Below are 14510 nucleotides of genomic sequence, written 5' to 3' on the forward strand. Positions count from 1 at the left end.
AGCTGTGGGGCAATTCAAGACCCTTTCAGGAAAGTCTGTGAGGACAAGCCATTTCCAGGATGATACTAATACATTACTTGCCTCTTTTGTGAATGTACAGTGGGTTTTTTCAGAGGCTGCCTGACATGATGATGTTATCATTCTTACACCTAGTGGAATCCATGATTATGAAGTCATGTATTTTAAAAAGTTTTTCAGTTTCCTTTCTAATTCAGTAAATATCAAAGCATTAATCCCATAAGTAAAACTTTAAAGGTTTTCATCAATTTTGGGGTATAAATCAGAAAATAACATTTTCTTACTTAGAAGACTTAAATCAGACTGCATACTCCACTAGTATTCCTAGTGAAAGACAAGCTCTGTCTGTGTAAAGCTGAATCATCCAGCATGGCGGACAGTATGCACAAGAGAAATTTTATACTTAATGAAATTAAATAAGATTTGAAATTCTGTTTCTGTGCTTTTTTTTTTTTTTACTAGCCACGTTTTAAGACAAGTGACTACTATACTGGGCAGTGCAGATGTGGAAAATCACCACCACAGCAGAAAGTTGTCTTTCATAGTGCTGTGCTAGGTTGTGCCAAACGTTGTGTAAGAATGGAGGAGAAGGCAGAAGATGCAGCTGAAGACAGTTTTTAAAGGTCTGCTTGTCGAAAACTTAATAAAGCTTGATAGTTATGCCTCGTCATTTAACAGAAGAAGACACAGTCAGAGTTGGATTTCAGAAATATGTATAGGTAGTTGGGTTGGAGTAGGTTCCTCGTTGAAGCAGGGACGTGTTAAGAGGATTTGTATTTCAGGTTAAAAAAAAAAAAAGTGATTCATCAATTTATGGGATACACCAAAACAGTACTTAGACATTGATGCAATAGTTATCAAAAAATACTTATATTAGGTAGGAAGAGATCCTGGAAATTAAATAAGGATTTAACTTAAGAAGCCAGAAAAGAGAAATTGAATGAGTGCACAAGAAGAAGTGAGAAAATAATGAGAAAAAAAATGGAATAGAGGATGTAGACTTGGTTTCCACTTGGGCATGTGGTGGAAGCACAGAAATCCTCATACACATCCTTACACAAGAAAAGGCTTCAGTTCAGTTCAGTTCAGTCCCTCAGTCGTGTCTGACTCTTTGAGACCCTGTGGACTGCAGCACGCCAAGCCTGCCTGTCCATCACCAGCTCCCAGAGCTTGCTCAAACTCATGTCCATTGAGTCAGTGATGCCATCCAACCATCTCATCCGCTGTCGTCCCCTTCTCCTTCCTTCAATCTTACCCAGCATCAGGGTCTTTTCCAATGAGTCTGTGCTTCGCATCAGGTGGCCAAAGTATTGGAGTTTCAACTTCAGCATCAGTCCTTCCAGTGAATATTCAGGACTGATTTTCTTTAGGGTTGACTGGTTGGATCTCCTTGCAGTCCAAGGGACTCTCAAGAGTCTTCTCCAACACCACAGTTCAAAAGCATCAATTCTTCAGCGCTCAGCTTTCTTTATAGTCCAACTCTGACATCCATACATGACTACTGGGAAAGCCATAGCTTTGACTAGATGGACCGTTGTTGGTAAAGTAATGTCTCTGCTTTTTAATATGCTGTCTAGGTTGGTCATAGCTTTTCTTCCAAGGAGCAAGCGTCTTTTCATTTCATCGCTTCAGTCACCATCTGCAGTGATTTTCGAGTCCAAGAAAATAAAGTCTCTCACTGTTTCCAGTGCTTCCTCATCTATTTCCCATGAAGTGATAGAACCAGATGCCATCATCTTAGTTTTCTGAATGTTCCAAGTTTTAAGCCAACTTTTTCACTGTCCTCTTTTACTTTCATCAAGAGGCTCTTTAGTTCTTCTTCACTGTCTGCTGTGAAGGTGGTGTCATCTGCGTATCTGAGGTTATTGATAATCTTCTCCTGACAGTCTTGATTCCAGCTTGTGTTTCATCCAGCCTGGCATTTTGCATGATGTACTCTGCATATAAGTTAAATAAGCAGGTTGACAGTACTCTTTTCCCGATCTGGAACCAGTCTGTTGTTCCATGTCCAGTTCTAACTGTTGTTTCTTGACCTGCCAGCAACCTTTGTTTAAGGCATTAAAGAACTGAGGTCATTGGGCAAACTGCTGACCCCAGAATTGGGCATGGATAATGGAAACTCTGAAAGACTAAAGACATTGCTAGAATTCAGAAACACTGTAGCAGAAATGAAGAATTAACTCATTGATTGACTAAAGGTGGATAGGTCAGAAACTCAGGTCTACATAAAGAAAGGAAGAATGCTAGAAAAGGAATAGATGAAGATAAAATCCTTTGTTTTTCTTATTCTTAATGGTAAAGAACCCTCCTGCCAGTGCAGGAGTTTAAGAGATGTGAGTTCAATCCCTGGGTCGGGAAGATCTCCTGGAGAAGGTCATGGCAACCCATTCCAGTATTCTTGCCTGGAGAAGCCATGGACAGAGGAGCTTGGTGGTCTGTGGTCCATAGGATTGCAATGAGTCAGACACAACTGAAGTGACTAACACACACAATTGATCTTACAGATAAACATTTGGGTGATGATAGCATATTAATTAGTGAATGAATGAAAACAGTGTTACAGGAGAGAGGAACTAGAAATACTCTGTTGTAAGGTATTCGTACCACGCTAGAGTTATAGTGTTATTTGAAAGTGAACTCAGATTAGTTGTGAAATATATATTATGAACTCAAGGGCAACCACTGAAAGCAGTTTAAACATGAAGTATAATTGATATGCCAGAAGAGAAGAATTGGATCCTGTAAAATACTTAAAGCTAGAAAAGGCAGGAAAAGGGTTTAAGACAAATAAAGAACAAATGCAACAAACAGAAAACAGTAACAAACATGGTAAATAGTAATCCAAGTATATCAATAATAACTTTGACGGTAAGTGGTCTAAGTATACCAGATAGAAGGTGAAGACTGTCAGAGTGGGTAAGAAGCAGAACCCACTTACATTGTCTATATGAGAAATCCACTTGAAATAGAAAGACACAGATGTAGAAAGATACAATGCGAATATTAATTCAAAGGCATGAGTAACTATATTAATTTCATGTAGAGCAGACTTCAGAGCAAGGAAAGTTATCAGAGAAAAGAGGAGCATTGCATAATTGTAAAGGGGTCAGTTATTTAAGAAGATATAATAATCCTTAATGTGTACACGTGCAACAACAAAATATGAAAAAATATGTGAGACAAGAACCAGTAAAACAAGAATAAATGGACAAAGACTTTAACATCTCTGTATTGATAATTGACAGATCCAGCAGGCAGAAAGTCAGTTAGGGCATCAATCAACTGGATTTAATTGACATCAACAATAGCAGAATACACGTTCTCATGCTGGATACCCCAAGATAGACTATATTCTGGGCTTTAAAACACTTCATAACACTGAAAGTGGTAGAAATCAAGGTATATTCTCAGCCCACAATGGAATTAAAACTGGAAATCAGTAATAGAAAGGTAACTGGGAAATCCCCACATACTTTGAGGTTAAACTGCACACTTCTAAATAACATTTGGGTCAAAGAAGTCTAAGAATTTTTAAAATATTTTGAATTGAAGAGAAAATGAATATACAGAGGATCAAAATTTGTGGGATGTAACAAAAGCATTGCTTAGAGGAAGACGTACAGCATTGAATGGTATAGTTGAAAAGCTTCAAGAAGCATTAAGAAATCAGGAAAAGTAGGGAAAGTAAATTAAAAGAAGAAAATAAATAAAAGGAGAAATAAAGAAATTGAAAACAAAGCAATAGAGAAAATCAAGCCTAAATCCTGTTTTTTTAAAAGATCATTAAAACTGATACTGTAGGCAGGTTAGGAAAAAATTAGAAAACACACAAGTTACTAATATCAGAAATGAAAAAATTACCATTACTACTAATCCCATAGGCAATAAAAGAATATTAAGGGGATATTACAAACAACTCTGTGAATACAAATACAAAAACCCAGATGAAAATGACCCATTCCTTGAAAGACACAATCTGCCAAAACTCACCCAAGAAGAAAGAGGTCAACTAAATAGGCCTATGTCTATTAAAAACACTGAAACAATAATAGCCTTCCAAAGTGCCAGGCCCAGATAGGTTCACTGGTGAGTCTGTCAGACATATATGGAAGAAGTTGTACCTGTGTCCTGTATTCTCTTTGTGCAGATAAAAGCAGAGGGGATATTTCCTAATTTATTCTATGTGGCAAGCATTAACCTAATACAAAGACTAAACAAAGATATTAAAAGAAAGGAAATCTACAGACTAGTACCTCTCATGAACATAGGTGCAGAATTCCTCAACAAAATATTAGCAAATCAAATCCAAAAACAGAAACTATTACACAACACAACCAAGTGGGATTTATTCCAGGTATGCAAAGCTGGGTTAACAATGGAAAATCAGTTAATGTAATCTATCTAAAGAAAAAAAAATGACCCTGTCAATAGATGCAGAGAAAGCATTTCACAAAATCCAGTACCTGTTTATGATAAGAATTATCAGCAATCTAGGAATAGGGGAGAACATCCTCAATTTGATGAAGAATACGAAAAAATTTACAGTTAATATTTGGTGGTGAGACTTCCCACTAAGATCAACAACGTGGTAAAAATGTCCCATCATCATTAGTTTTCAACATTATACTGAAAGTCTTAGCTAATGCAATAGGCTAAGTGAAGGAAATTAAAAGTATACATGTTTGTTGTGATGTGACTTTTTTATGTAGAAAGCCCTAAAGAATCAAGTAAAAATCGAAAACTCATAAGTGATTATAGCAAGGTTGTGGAATATAAGGTTAATATATAAAAAGCCACTTATATACCAGCAATAAACAATTGGAATTTGAAATTAGAAACAAAGATCATTAAACTATAATTTAAAAGGATACATGCACCCCTGTGTTCATAGCAGTACTGTTTACAGTAGCCAAGACATGCAAGCAACCCAAATGTCCATTGACGGATGAATGGATAAAGAAGATGTGATGTGTATATATTGAGTTGGTCAAAAAGTCCGCTTAGTTTTTAAGTAAAAGATGGGACTTTTCATTTTTACCTAGAACTTTATTGAACAACTTATTCACCATTTTGTTCCACTACCTTCTGTCATTTTTCAGGCAACTTCATAATTTCATCTTCCCCAAACTTAATGAAAATATGATCATTAAACTATAATTTAAAAGGATACATGCACCCCTATGTTCATAGCAGTACTGTTTACAGTAGCCAAGACATGCAAGCAACCCAAATGTCCATTGACGGATGAATGGATAAGGGTGTGATGTGTATATATTGAGTTGGTCAAAAAGTCCCCTTAGTTTTTAAGTAAAAGATGGGACTTTTCATTTTTACCTAGAACTTTTTTTTTCCATTTATTTTTATTAGTTGGAGGCTAATTACTTTACATCATTGCAGTGGTTTCTGTCTTACATTGAAATGAATTAGCCATGGATTTACATGTATTCCCCATCCTGGTCCCCCCTCCCACCTCCCTCTCCACCCGATCCCTCTGGGTCTTCCCAGTGCACCAGGCCCGAGCACTTGTCTCATGCACCCAACCTGGGCTGGTGATCTGTTTCACCCTAGATAATATACATGTTTCGATGCTGTTCTCTTGAAACATCCCACCCTCGCCTTCTCCCAGAGTCCACAAGTCTGTCCTATACATCTGAGTCTCTTTTTCTGTTTTGCATATAGGGTTATCGTTACCATCTTTCTAAATTCCATATATATGTGTTAGTATACTGTAATAGTCTTTATCTTTCTGGCTTACTTCGCTCTGTATAATGGGCTCCAGTTTCATCCATCTCATTAGAACTGATTCAAATGAATTCTTTTTAATGGCTGAGTAATATTCCATGGTGTATATGTACCACAGCTTCCTTATCCATTCGTCTGCTGATGGGCATCTAGGTTGCTTACCTAGAACTTTATTGAACAACTTATTCACCATTTTGTTCCACTACCTTCTATCATTTTTCAGGCAACTTCATAATTTCATCTTCCCCAAACTTAACGAAAAGATAACTTTTTCCCCACCCAATAGAACCACCAATATGAGTAATCAATTCCACTTCCAGTTTTATGTCCAAAATAATGTAAAGCAGGAGTTTGAACCAGATATTTATAAGCAGCACTATTCGCAGTAGCTAGGAGGTGGGAGCAACTTAAATATCTATCAGTGGATGACTGGATAAAGAAAATGCAGTGTGTATATACAGTGGAATGCTACTGAGCCTTGAAAGGAATTTATGACACATTCTCTAGCATATATTTGAGGACATTTTGCCTTGAGTAATACACCAGTCACAGAAGAATGCCTACTGTGGGATTCCACTTACGTGAGGTGTCGAAACTAGTCACCTTGTAGGAATAGAAAGCTGGATGGTGGCTGCTTAGGGACAGGGAGGTGGTGATCTGCTGTTAGGTGGATGTAGACTTGTAGCCATGCTGCATGGGGCCTTCTGGGGTATGTTGCACAGTCCTGTGCATGCAGTTGACAATACTGTGCTGACCACCTGGAAATGCTGGGAGAGTGATTACAAGTTTCTTTCTGCAGTTAAAAAACCAGTAAAATATAAATTTCTTTGTGGTATGGCTCCAGTAAATAATATTCTAACTCATAAAAGCAACAACTGTACTAATCAAAATAGTATGGAACTAAAAAAATGTTAGACATACAGATTTACTGTACCAGGTAGAAAGTTCAGAATTATCCCCATACACACATGGTCAGGTGATATTTGACAAAGGAGGTAGGGCAGTTTAATAGGGAAAGGAAAGTCTCTACATAAGGTTGTACTTGAAAAATTGAATAAGATGTGTAAAACACCAGCCTCCACTACTTAGAAAAATTAAGCTGAAGTGATTCCTAGACCTAAGAGTAAAAGGTAGAAGTATAAAGCTTCCCAAACCTTGGGTTAGGCACAGATTTCATAGACAGAATTCAAAAAGTGCTAGTTAGAGAGGAAAAAATAAAAGAGTGAATCTCATGAAAATGAAAAATTTCTCCTCATCGAGCACACTATTAAAGGTATGAAAGTTGAGCCATAGACTTGGGATGAATATTTTCAAAACATAATCATGTTGGCAGCTTCTTTACAGACTATTACATGGCGGGAAAAATAGCGTCTTTACTTTAGAAGAGTTTTATAGCAGCACCTTAACTTAGGACCAAAGTTAACTCCATCAGTAGGGAACAGACTAAAATGCATGGTCTGCATCTAGTCATGAGGAAATATCAGAAAACCCAGGCTGAAGACAATCTACAAAATAACTGGCCTGTATCCTTTAAAGTCCTAAAAGAAATCAGTCCTGAGTATTCATTGGAAGGACTGATGCTGAAGCTCAAACTCCAACACTTGGGCCACCTAATGCGAAGAACTGACTCATTGGAAAAGACTCCCATGCTGGGAAAGATTAAAGGCAGGAAGAGGAGGGGCCGACAGAGGATAAGATGGTTGGATGGCATCACTGACTCAATGGACATGAGTTTGAGGAAGCTCCGGGAGTTGGTGATGGACAGGGAAGCCTGGTGTGCTGCAGTCCATGGGGTTGCAAAAGTTGCAAAAGTCACTCGGACACGACTGAGTGACTGAACTGACTGATCCTTTAAAATGGCCAGTTTCATGGAATGCAGAAGCTGGGAAACTGGTCCAAATCTACGAGGGCAAAGAGAATCTAATACATGCACCCATGGTCCTGGATTGAATCACAGACTAGAAAGACAGAATAACTGCAAAGGAAGTTACTGGGACAGTTGGCATCATTTGAACTTGCAGTTTGAATTAGATGATGGTAGTATATCATTGGATTTCCTAGGTGGCACTAGTGGTAAAGAACCCACCTGTCAATGCAGGTAGGCGTAAGAGACATAGATTTGTTTGCTGGAAGATCCCTTGGAGGAGGGCACATCAACCCACTCCAGTATTCCTGCCTGGAGTATCCTGTGGACAGAGGAGTCTGGTAGGCTGAGTCCATAAGGTCGCACAGAGTCAAACACAACTGAAGCAACTTAGCACACACACACAAAGTCTATCATTGTTACACTTCCCAATTTTGAGAATTCACATTATGTAAGAGACTATCTTTGTTTATAGGAAATATGTTGAAATATTTAGGTATAGGAAAACATGGTAGCTGCAGTTTATTTTCACGTGATTAGGGAAAAAAACTCATGTAAAGAAAGCAGTGGGGTCAAATATAAATGGTGAGTTTGTGTAAAAGTTATACCAGAGTTCTCTATACTATCCTTGCCAATTATTTTCTGTACATTTGAAATTACATCCAAAAACCTAAGAAGGAGATATATATAAAGCAAAGTGTTTGATGTGTGGAGAACCAGTGTGCTCGTTAATGAGCCCTTTAGTTTTGTTCAGTAACGTAAAGTCAAGTCATTCAGTCACCAGTTTTCAATCTAGGAGTTTAAGAGTAACCAGAAACTGGGTTTTTGTCTTAAAGTACTTTGAATTTAGATGAGGAGAGAAGAGCAGTGCACACAGAATCTGAACAAAAAATAATAAAGTCATTGTGTTTGGTATGTGATATGCTCTAGAACAACTGTTGGCAAATATTTTCTGTAAAGGGCCAGATAGCAAATGTTTCTAGCTTTCTAGGCCATTATGATCTCCGTCACAACTGCTCAGCCCTGCTTTCCAGTATGGAAGCAGCCGTAGATGACACACACAGAAATGATGCCTCTCTGTTCCAGTGAAACATTATTACAAGGAGAATGCAGGCTGCATCTGTCCTGAGGGCTAGTCTGTGTCCCTGACTCTCAAATGTTAACAGGGTGGGGTTTCTTAGGAGCATTTAGAGAACAGTGTGGTTAGTGGTGAAGATGTGGGCCCTGGAGGTGCTCATACCTGGTTCACACCCAGTCATTGCCACTGACAAGTTACACTGGGAGAGCTTTACACCTTTGCTTTCTTGTTTGTGAAATGGGAATAACGAGAGCCTCCTCCATAGAACGTGTGGAAGTTGGTGAGTGTAGTCATACCCTGACTGCTGCCTTCTGGCTGCTTTCCTGGCTCCTCTCTCATTCTCTAGCTGGCACCTTCCCAGCAGCCAGGACGATCCCTCATCCACTCTTACTCCTCAACCCCATGCTTCCCTGTCAGACTTACAACCACTCCTGCAAAGCCCTCACCCTGGTGGGTCCCTTGGCTGGTGCTATATGTGTCTTGCCAGCACCACCCTCATTCACAGTGCAGGGCCTTTGAGTTGATTTTTCCCTGTCTTGGAGATTTTCATCTTACTATTCAGATTTCCCAGTAAGAGATCTCTTCCTTGGCTTCACAGTTAAGTAGCCATTCAATCTTTTTGTCTGATTTCCATTCCTATCCCATTTGACAGTCTCTTGTCTTTCTTTAGCCCTTTAGAAAATGAGCTACATGACAGATAGTACCTTGTCCACCTGATTCTCCACACCCAGTCCTGAGGCCACTACCTTATAAAACAGGCATTAAAAAAGATTGGTGGAGTTAATGTAATGGGTTAATATACAAAGATTACCTAATATAAGGACTGCCCCATAACTGATGTTTAGAAACCGTTAGCTTAAAATCATTACTGTACAGTCTGTAAGGTGTACATACTTCCCTTAACAGACATGGAAATGAATTATGAAGCTTGAAAATGTGACCCATGAAGAAATATTTGAAGATCAAGGTCCACTGACTAAGGAAAGAATAACACCACAGAGATTTACATCCAGTATCTGATTATACAGATTCCAGGGTAATAAAATGAATAGTTAAAAGTCTGCAAGTGAATTCGAATGCCTTTTTCCTGGAGCTTTCAAACTGTCAGGCTTATACTTACTTTCCTTCCTTCCCCACTCTTCCATTTGTGACAGTGTCTGTAGGAAGATAGACTCTGTCACAGGACCAGAAACAAGGCAGAGAAGCTTGGGAACTTGGGGCTGTCTCCAAACAATGGAGTGATTGAGCTCCCGCTTTGTTTCAGACGTCCATACAGAAGCTGTCCAGGCTGCGCTCGCTAAACACAAAGAAAGGAAGATGGCAGTGCCTATGCCTTCCAAACGCAGGTCCTTGGTTGTGCAGACCTCGATGGACGCCTACACACCCCCAGGTGAGCAGCAGTCCCAGTTGGCTTCATAGAGGGATGAGCATGCCTTAGAATTAGGTTAGTGCCAGCAACTGCAGTCTCTTTAGCTTTCAAAATCATGGTGCTATAATTCACGTTTTTGAGAACCAGAAGTCCAGAAACAGTGTATATGCTCTAAATTAAACTCGGAAGGAAAATTTGCATGATTATGTATGCATTATAATGTCTATATAAATATGCATTTAAAGATTTTAGACTCATAAATATGATACAGACTTTTGTTCAAGTCCTATAAAATTTAAGTCTTCACAGCAGGAGAAGTTGGATTTCTTCTCTGCTTCGACTGGTGTATGCATATTCTCAAGTCTTCAAAATATCAATAGGTTGTAATGTTCTGTTAAGAAATTGAATGAATTGAAAGATTTAGACAGTTACTTCCCTGGTAGCTCAGTTGGTAAAGAATCCACATACAATGCAGGAGACCCTGGTTCGAGCCCTGGGTTGGGAGGATCCCATGGAGAAGGGAAGGGCTATCCACTCCAGTATTCTGGCCTGGAGAATTCCATGGATTGTCTAGTCCATGGGGTCGCAAAGAGTTGCACACGACTGAGCAACTTTCATTTTCAGGCAGTTACTTAAATCTGGTGACATCAGTTTTTGCTGTAAAGTGCAGATAGTATTTTTGAGTATCACAGTTGCTTGCTTTGCCACTGAGTTACTAAAGCTGCCAAGGGCAGCATATCAGCGAGAGACGTAGCTCTGTGCCAATAAAAGTTTGTCATGAATTTAGGGAGAGAGTTTGGTCCACAGGCCTGTCCACCCCTGATATAAATGGTTGAAGGTAATATCCCATTTATATTTCTGCTTTTGTTTAATCTTGAATTTTATGTAACTACCTAATTTTTCTACTTAACTCTGTGCAGATAGTTATAATCTATATCATGTGGCGCTAGTGGTAAAGAACCTGCCTGCCAATGCAGGAGACACAAGAGACACAGGTTCAATCCCTGTGTCGGGAAGATCCCCTGGAGGAGGGCATGGCAACCTACTCCAGTGTTCTTGTGGCGAATCTCATGAACAGAGGAGCCTGGAGGGCTACAGTCCATAGGGTTGCAAAGAGTCGGTCACGGCTGAAGCGACTTAGCATGCACATACGCACATATTATCTTCAAAACTGAAGTGAAGCACAAAATTAAATGTTCAGATTATCTATTAGAAACACAAAGGATTGAGCCTAATTTACTTAATTTTATGTGTGTGTATGTGTGTGTGTGTGTTTCTTGTTCCAACATTATTCATAGCGTGGTTGCCACTCTTTCTTTTCTGCAGACCTAAGTTACCTGGCACATCCCTTTGTTCACAAGAGAAATTTAAGGTGGAATAAGAATAGTTGAATATATAAAGCACTTTTTGGAGTCTTGTAAAGTTTAGTCTTGAGTGTTTGCAAGCAGTGAGGGTAATAGCAGCACATACTGCAACTCAGGGATGTGATCAGGTATGTCCGGTACTAATTCGGACCTCTCTTCAACTTCTCATGCCTTCAAAAGTGAAAGTTCTGAACTTTATAAGACAAAACTTAAATAATATAAAACTTAGTTGTTTTGTGTTTTCTTAAAGGATAATACAAGAAATGTTCTTTATCTCAAGAATAGAATTTTCTATTAGGAAAGGGAGTCCTTTTTGCTGATTTCCTTACATCCCTTCATTTCTTAATTCTGAGCCACAACATGTAATTTGAACTGTTTTTAAATCAGCATGGGATTCACTGATGGCTCAGATGGCTAAGAATCTGCCTACAATGCAGGAGACCCAGGTTCAATCCCTGAGTTGGGAAGATCTCCTGGAGAAGGGAATGGCAACTCACTGCGGTATTCATTCTTGCCTGGAGAGTTCCTGAACAAAGGATCCTGGTGGGCTACAGTCCATGGGGTTGCAAAGAGTCAAACACAACCATAAGTAGTATACTTAATCCTATTTGTTTAGTTTGTGGTTATAATTTGCCAAAATATGAGTGTGAAAATTTTAATTTTGTATGTGTATAACAAACAGAATGGACTTATATGGATAACAAACCCACTTCAAATATATTTTAACTAAAGCTTTGAAACTAGACAGTATTCAGGGAGTTGGACCTTTTTCTGAGCCACTTTTTATGGGAAATACTGAGTCTGAAGTACAAGGTGCAGTGTGATTCATGTATGTGTGTGCTTTTCTTTACGTTGACTCCGTCCTCAGGGGTGTTACTGTGTCGTTCATGATGAAAGACAGAACTTTCAGGAGAACAAATCCTGTACAAATGTCTTTGCAAAATATAAAAGAACATTATTGGAAATGTCATTTTTGGTGCATTTAATTGTTTGGTTAGCATTTTCAGATATACTGTATAATACATGTTGTAAACTGTCATTTAGAGTCTTAGTGACAATATCACTTGAGATAGTTTTATACAATCATAAATGCCAACACTATCATTATAAAATTTTTTATTCACAACCTGCCACACTCACACACAACTTAAAATAGCACATGGCTCAGAGAAACACTTCGAATAAAGAAGGGCTTACAGAGCATCATACTTTGAACACTTGAAAGTTTAGTGTCTTAGAAAATGCCACCATGACCTTCTTGCTTGGTGTCTTGAGTGCACAGAAAAACATTTTGTTATTCCCCAACATCTTGAGTGGAGGACAGGTGAGGATGTCTTTGAGTTTGGAATGTCAAGAAGACTCTAACATATATATGTAAGGTAAGGTGCTTTGGAAGAGGACCTCACTATACTGAAAAATAATTTGTCATCTGAAAAGCTTGTAACTTTTCAAGAGTGTTCGAAGGTCATTTACCAGTTAGTGTGTGAGATGGGTATGTGTTTGGAGAGGGCCTGGGGCTGGGAATGCTGCTTGCCCCAGTCACAGCTAATCGCCTCTCTCCCACAGATACCTCCTCTGGCTCAGAAGACGAAGGCTCGGTGCAGGGCGACTCCCAGGGGACCCCCACCTCCAGCCAGGGCAGCATCAACATGGAGCATTGGATCAGCCAGGCCATCCATGGTTCTACCACCTCCACCACCTCGTCCTCTTCTACCCAGAGTGGGGGGAGTGGTGCCGCCCACAGGCTGGCCGACGTCATGGCTCAGACGCACATAGGTGAGTGCCCTGTGGCAGTCGGCGGTGCTGTTCTCCCTGTCTGTGCCTCTGAGTGGATGCTGAGTGTCCCCACACCTTTCAGTTTGCCTTTTCCCTGTCTGTGCATCGTGGCCTCAGAACCCATTCGAGGGACAGGTCAGACCCTGTCTCTGCTCCTGGGCTGCTTTGCTGCGTTGGCTTTACTGTTCTGTGAAACCCTTGGTTTTTACTATTTTTCACATGCTAGACGTCTAATACAATTATAATTTAGGAGTTTTCTGCTCGTAGAGGAGTGTTTTCTTGTTCATTAGGGAAACATGTAGCCATATCTGGTTACACGTTTTCTTCCATGCTATAATGCAGTCCTAAGTAACATTTTAATCATGCTAATAAGCATGACTGGGCACTTGAGAGTGACTCTGCCCTTACTTTGAAAAGGGGAGGCTTTCATCACTACAGCAGTTTTCTGCTGTAGGCATTCAGATTTCTGGGATGGTTCCCAGAATGTGCGTTAGGTTATGAGAAGTGGGATCCTTTGTATTTAAAAAAGCACAGAGTTTGGAAGCATTGGCAAGGTGTTTGAAAACTGTGTAAAAAGGAGATTAAGTAAGAGTTGTTAGAGGAAAGGAGGGTATTGAATGAGCAGTGGAGCTCTGTGAACCTGGAGTACCTGAGGGTCATATGTTGCTGCCTCTACCCTCGCCTGACACTCACTGTGCCACATTCAGCTGGTGTATGAGGTCCAGATCTGTTCTCATCCATTTCCATCTGTGGATTGAGGTTTTTAAATACTTAAATAATAAAATATTAATGGTCATAAAAGTAAATCGCTTGCTTTGAATGTGGTGCCAAGATGGTTCAATATGTTCTCCATTCAAATGATGTGGACCAGGGTCAGCCACGTCCAGGGACACCAGTGCAGTGGTTGAGAACTGAGCACAGGGCAGGTGCATGTCCTTCTCCCATGTCTAGCCTCCTATCCAAAAAATCCACATTTAGAAAATAGGTTAGTGAAATGATGAATTCGATACTCTGCCACCTTCTCAGATTCACATTCACACAGTGTTTTTTTCTAGATTACTATCGCCATGACAGAGTCAGAGGAGTTCCATACTGACTTCTAGGACTTGGCCTCAGTGGTGCTTGCTCAGCGTGCAGCTGAGGTTAAAAGCCGCAGCCTTTCCAGAATCAGCAGTGAGGCCAATTGTCTCCCAGCAGGACACAGGGAGGGCTGGCTTCCTCAGCAGTCACTGTTGGCCTGCTCTAGTTTGTTAGTGGAAAGAAGAGGAATGATCTGTCTTTGCTTTGCCACCTCTCCAT

General features: G+C 39.8%; 1 protein-coding gene across 7 annotated transcripts in view; it reads left to right on the plus strand.

Annotated features, from left to right (window-relative positions):
• Positions 1–14510, plus strand: part of DIP2C (disco interacting protein 2 homolog C) — a 286321-nt gene that overhangs the window by 162426 nt on the left and 109385 nt on the right. For all 7 annotated transcript variants that reach the window (XR_011489501.1, XM_070472279.1, XM_070472281.1 and 4 more), the window contains 2 exons: positions 9967–10092; positions 13002–13211. Coding sequence is in view for 6 of the 7 variants with exons in the window: in XM_070472279.1 (XP_070328380.1) it covers positions 9967–10092; positions 13002–13211 (336 nt within the window). In the remaining variant the exon portion in view is untranslated. The remainder of the gene's footprint in view (positions 1–9966; positions 10093–13001; positions 13212–14510) is intronic.

Source organism: Odocoileus virginianus, chromosome 9 (genome assembly GCF_023699985.2).
Source record: "Odocoileus virginianus isolate 20LAN1187 ecotype Illinois chromosome 9, Ovbor_1.2, whole genome shotgun sequence".
NCBI lineage: Eukaryota > Metazoa > Chordata > Mammalia > Artiodactyla > Cervidae > Odocoileus > Odocoileus virginianus.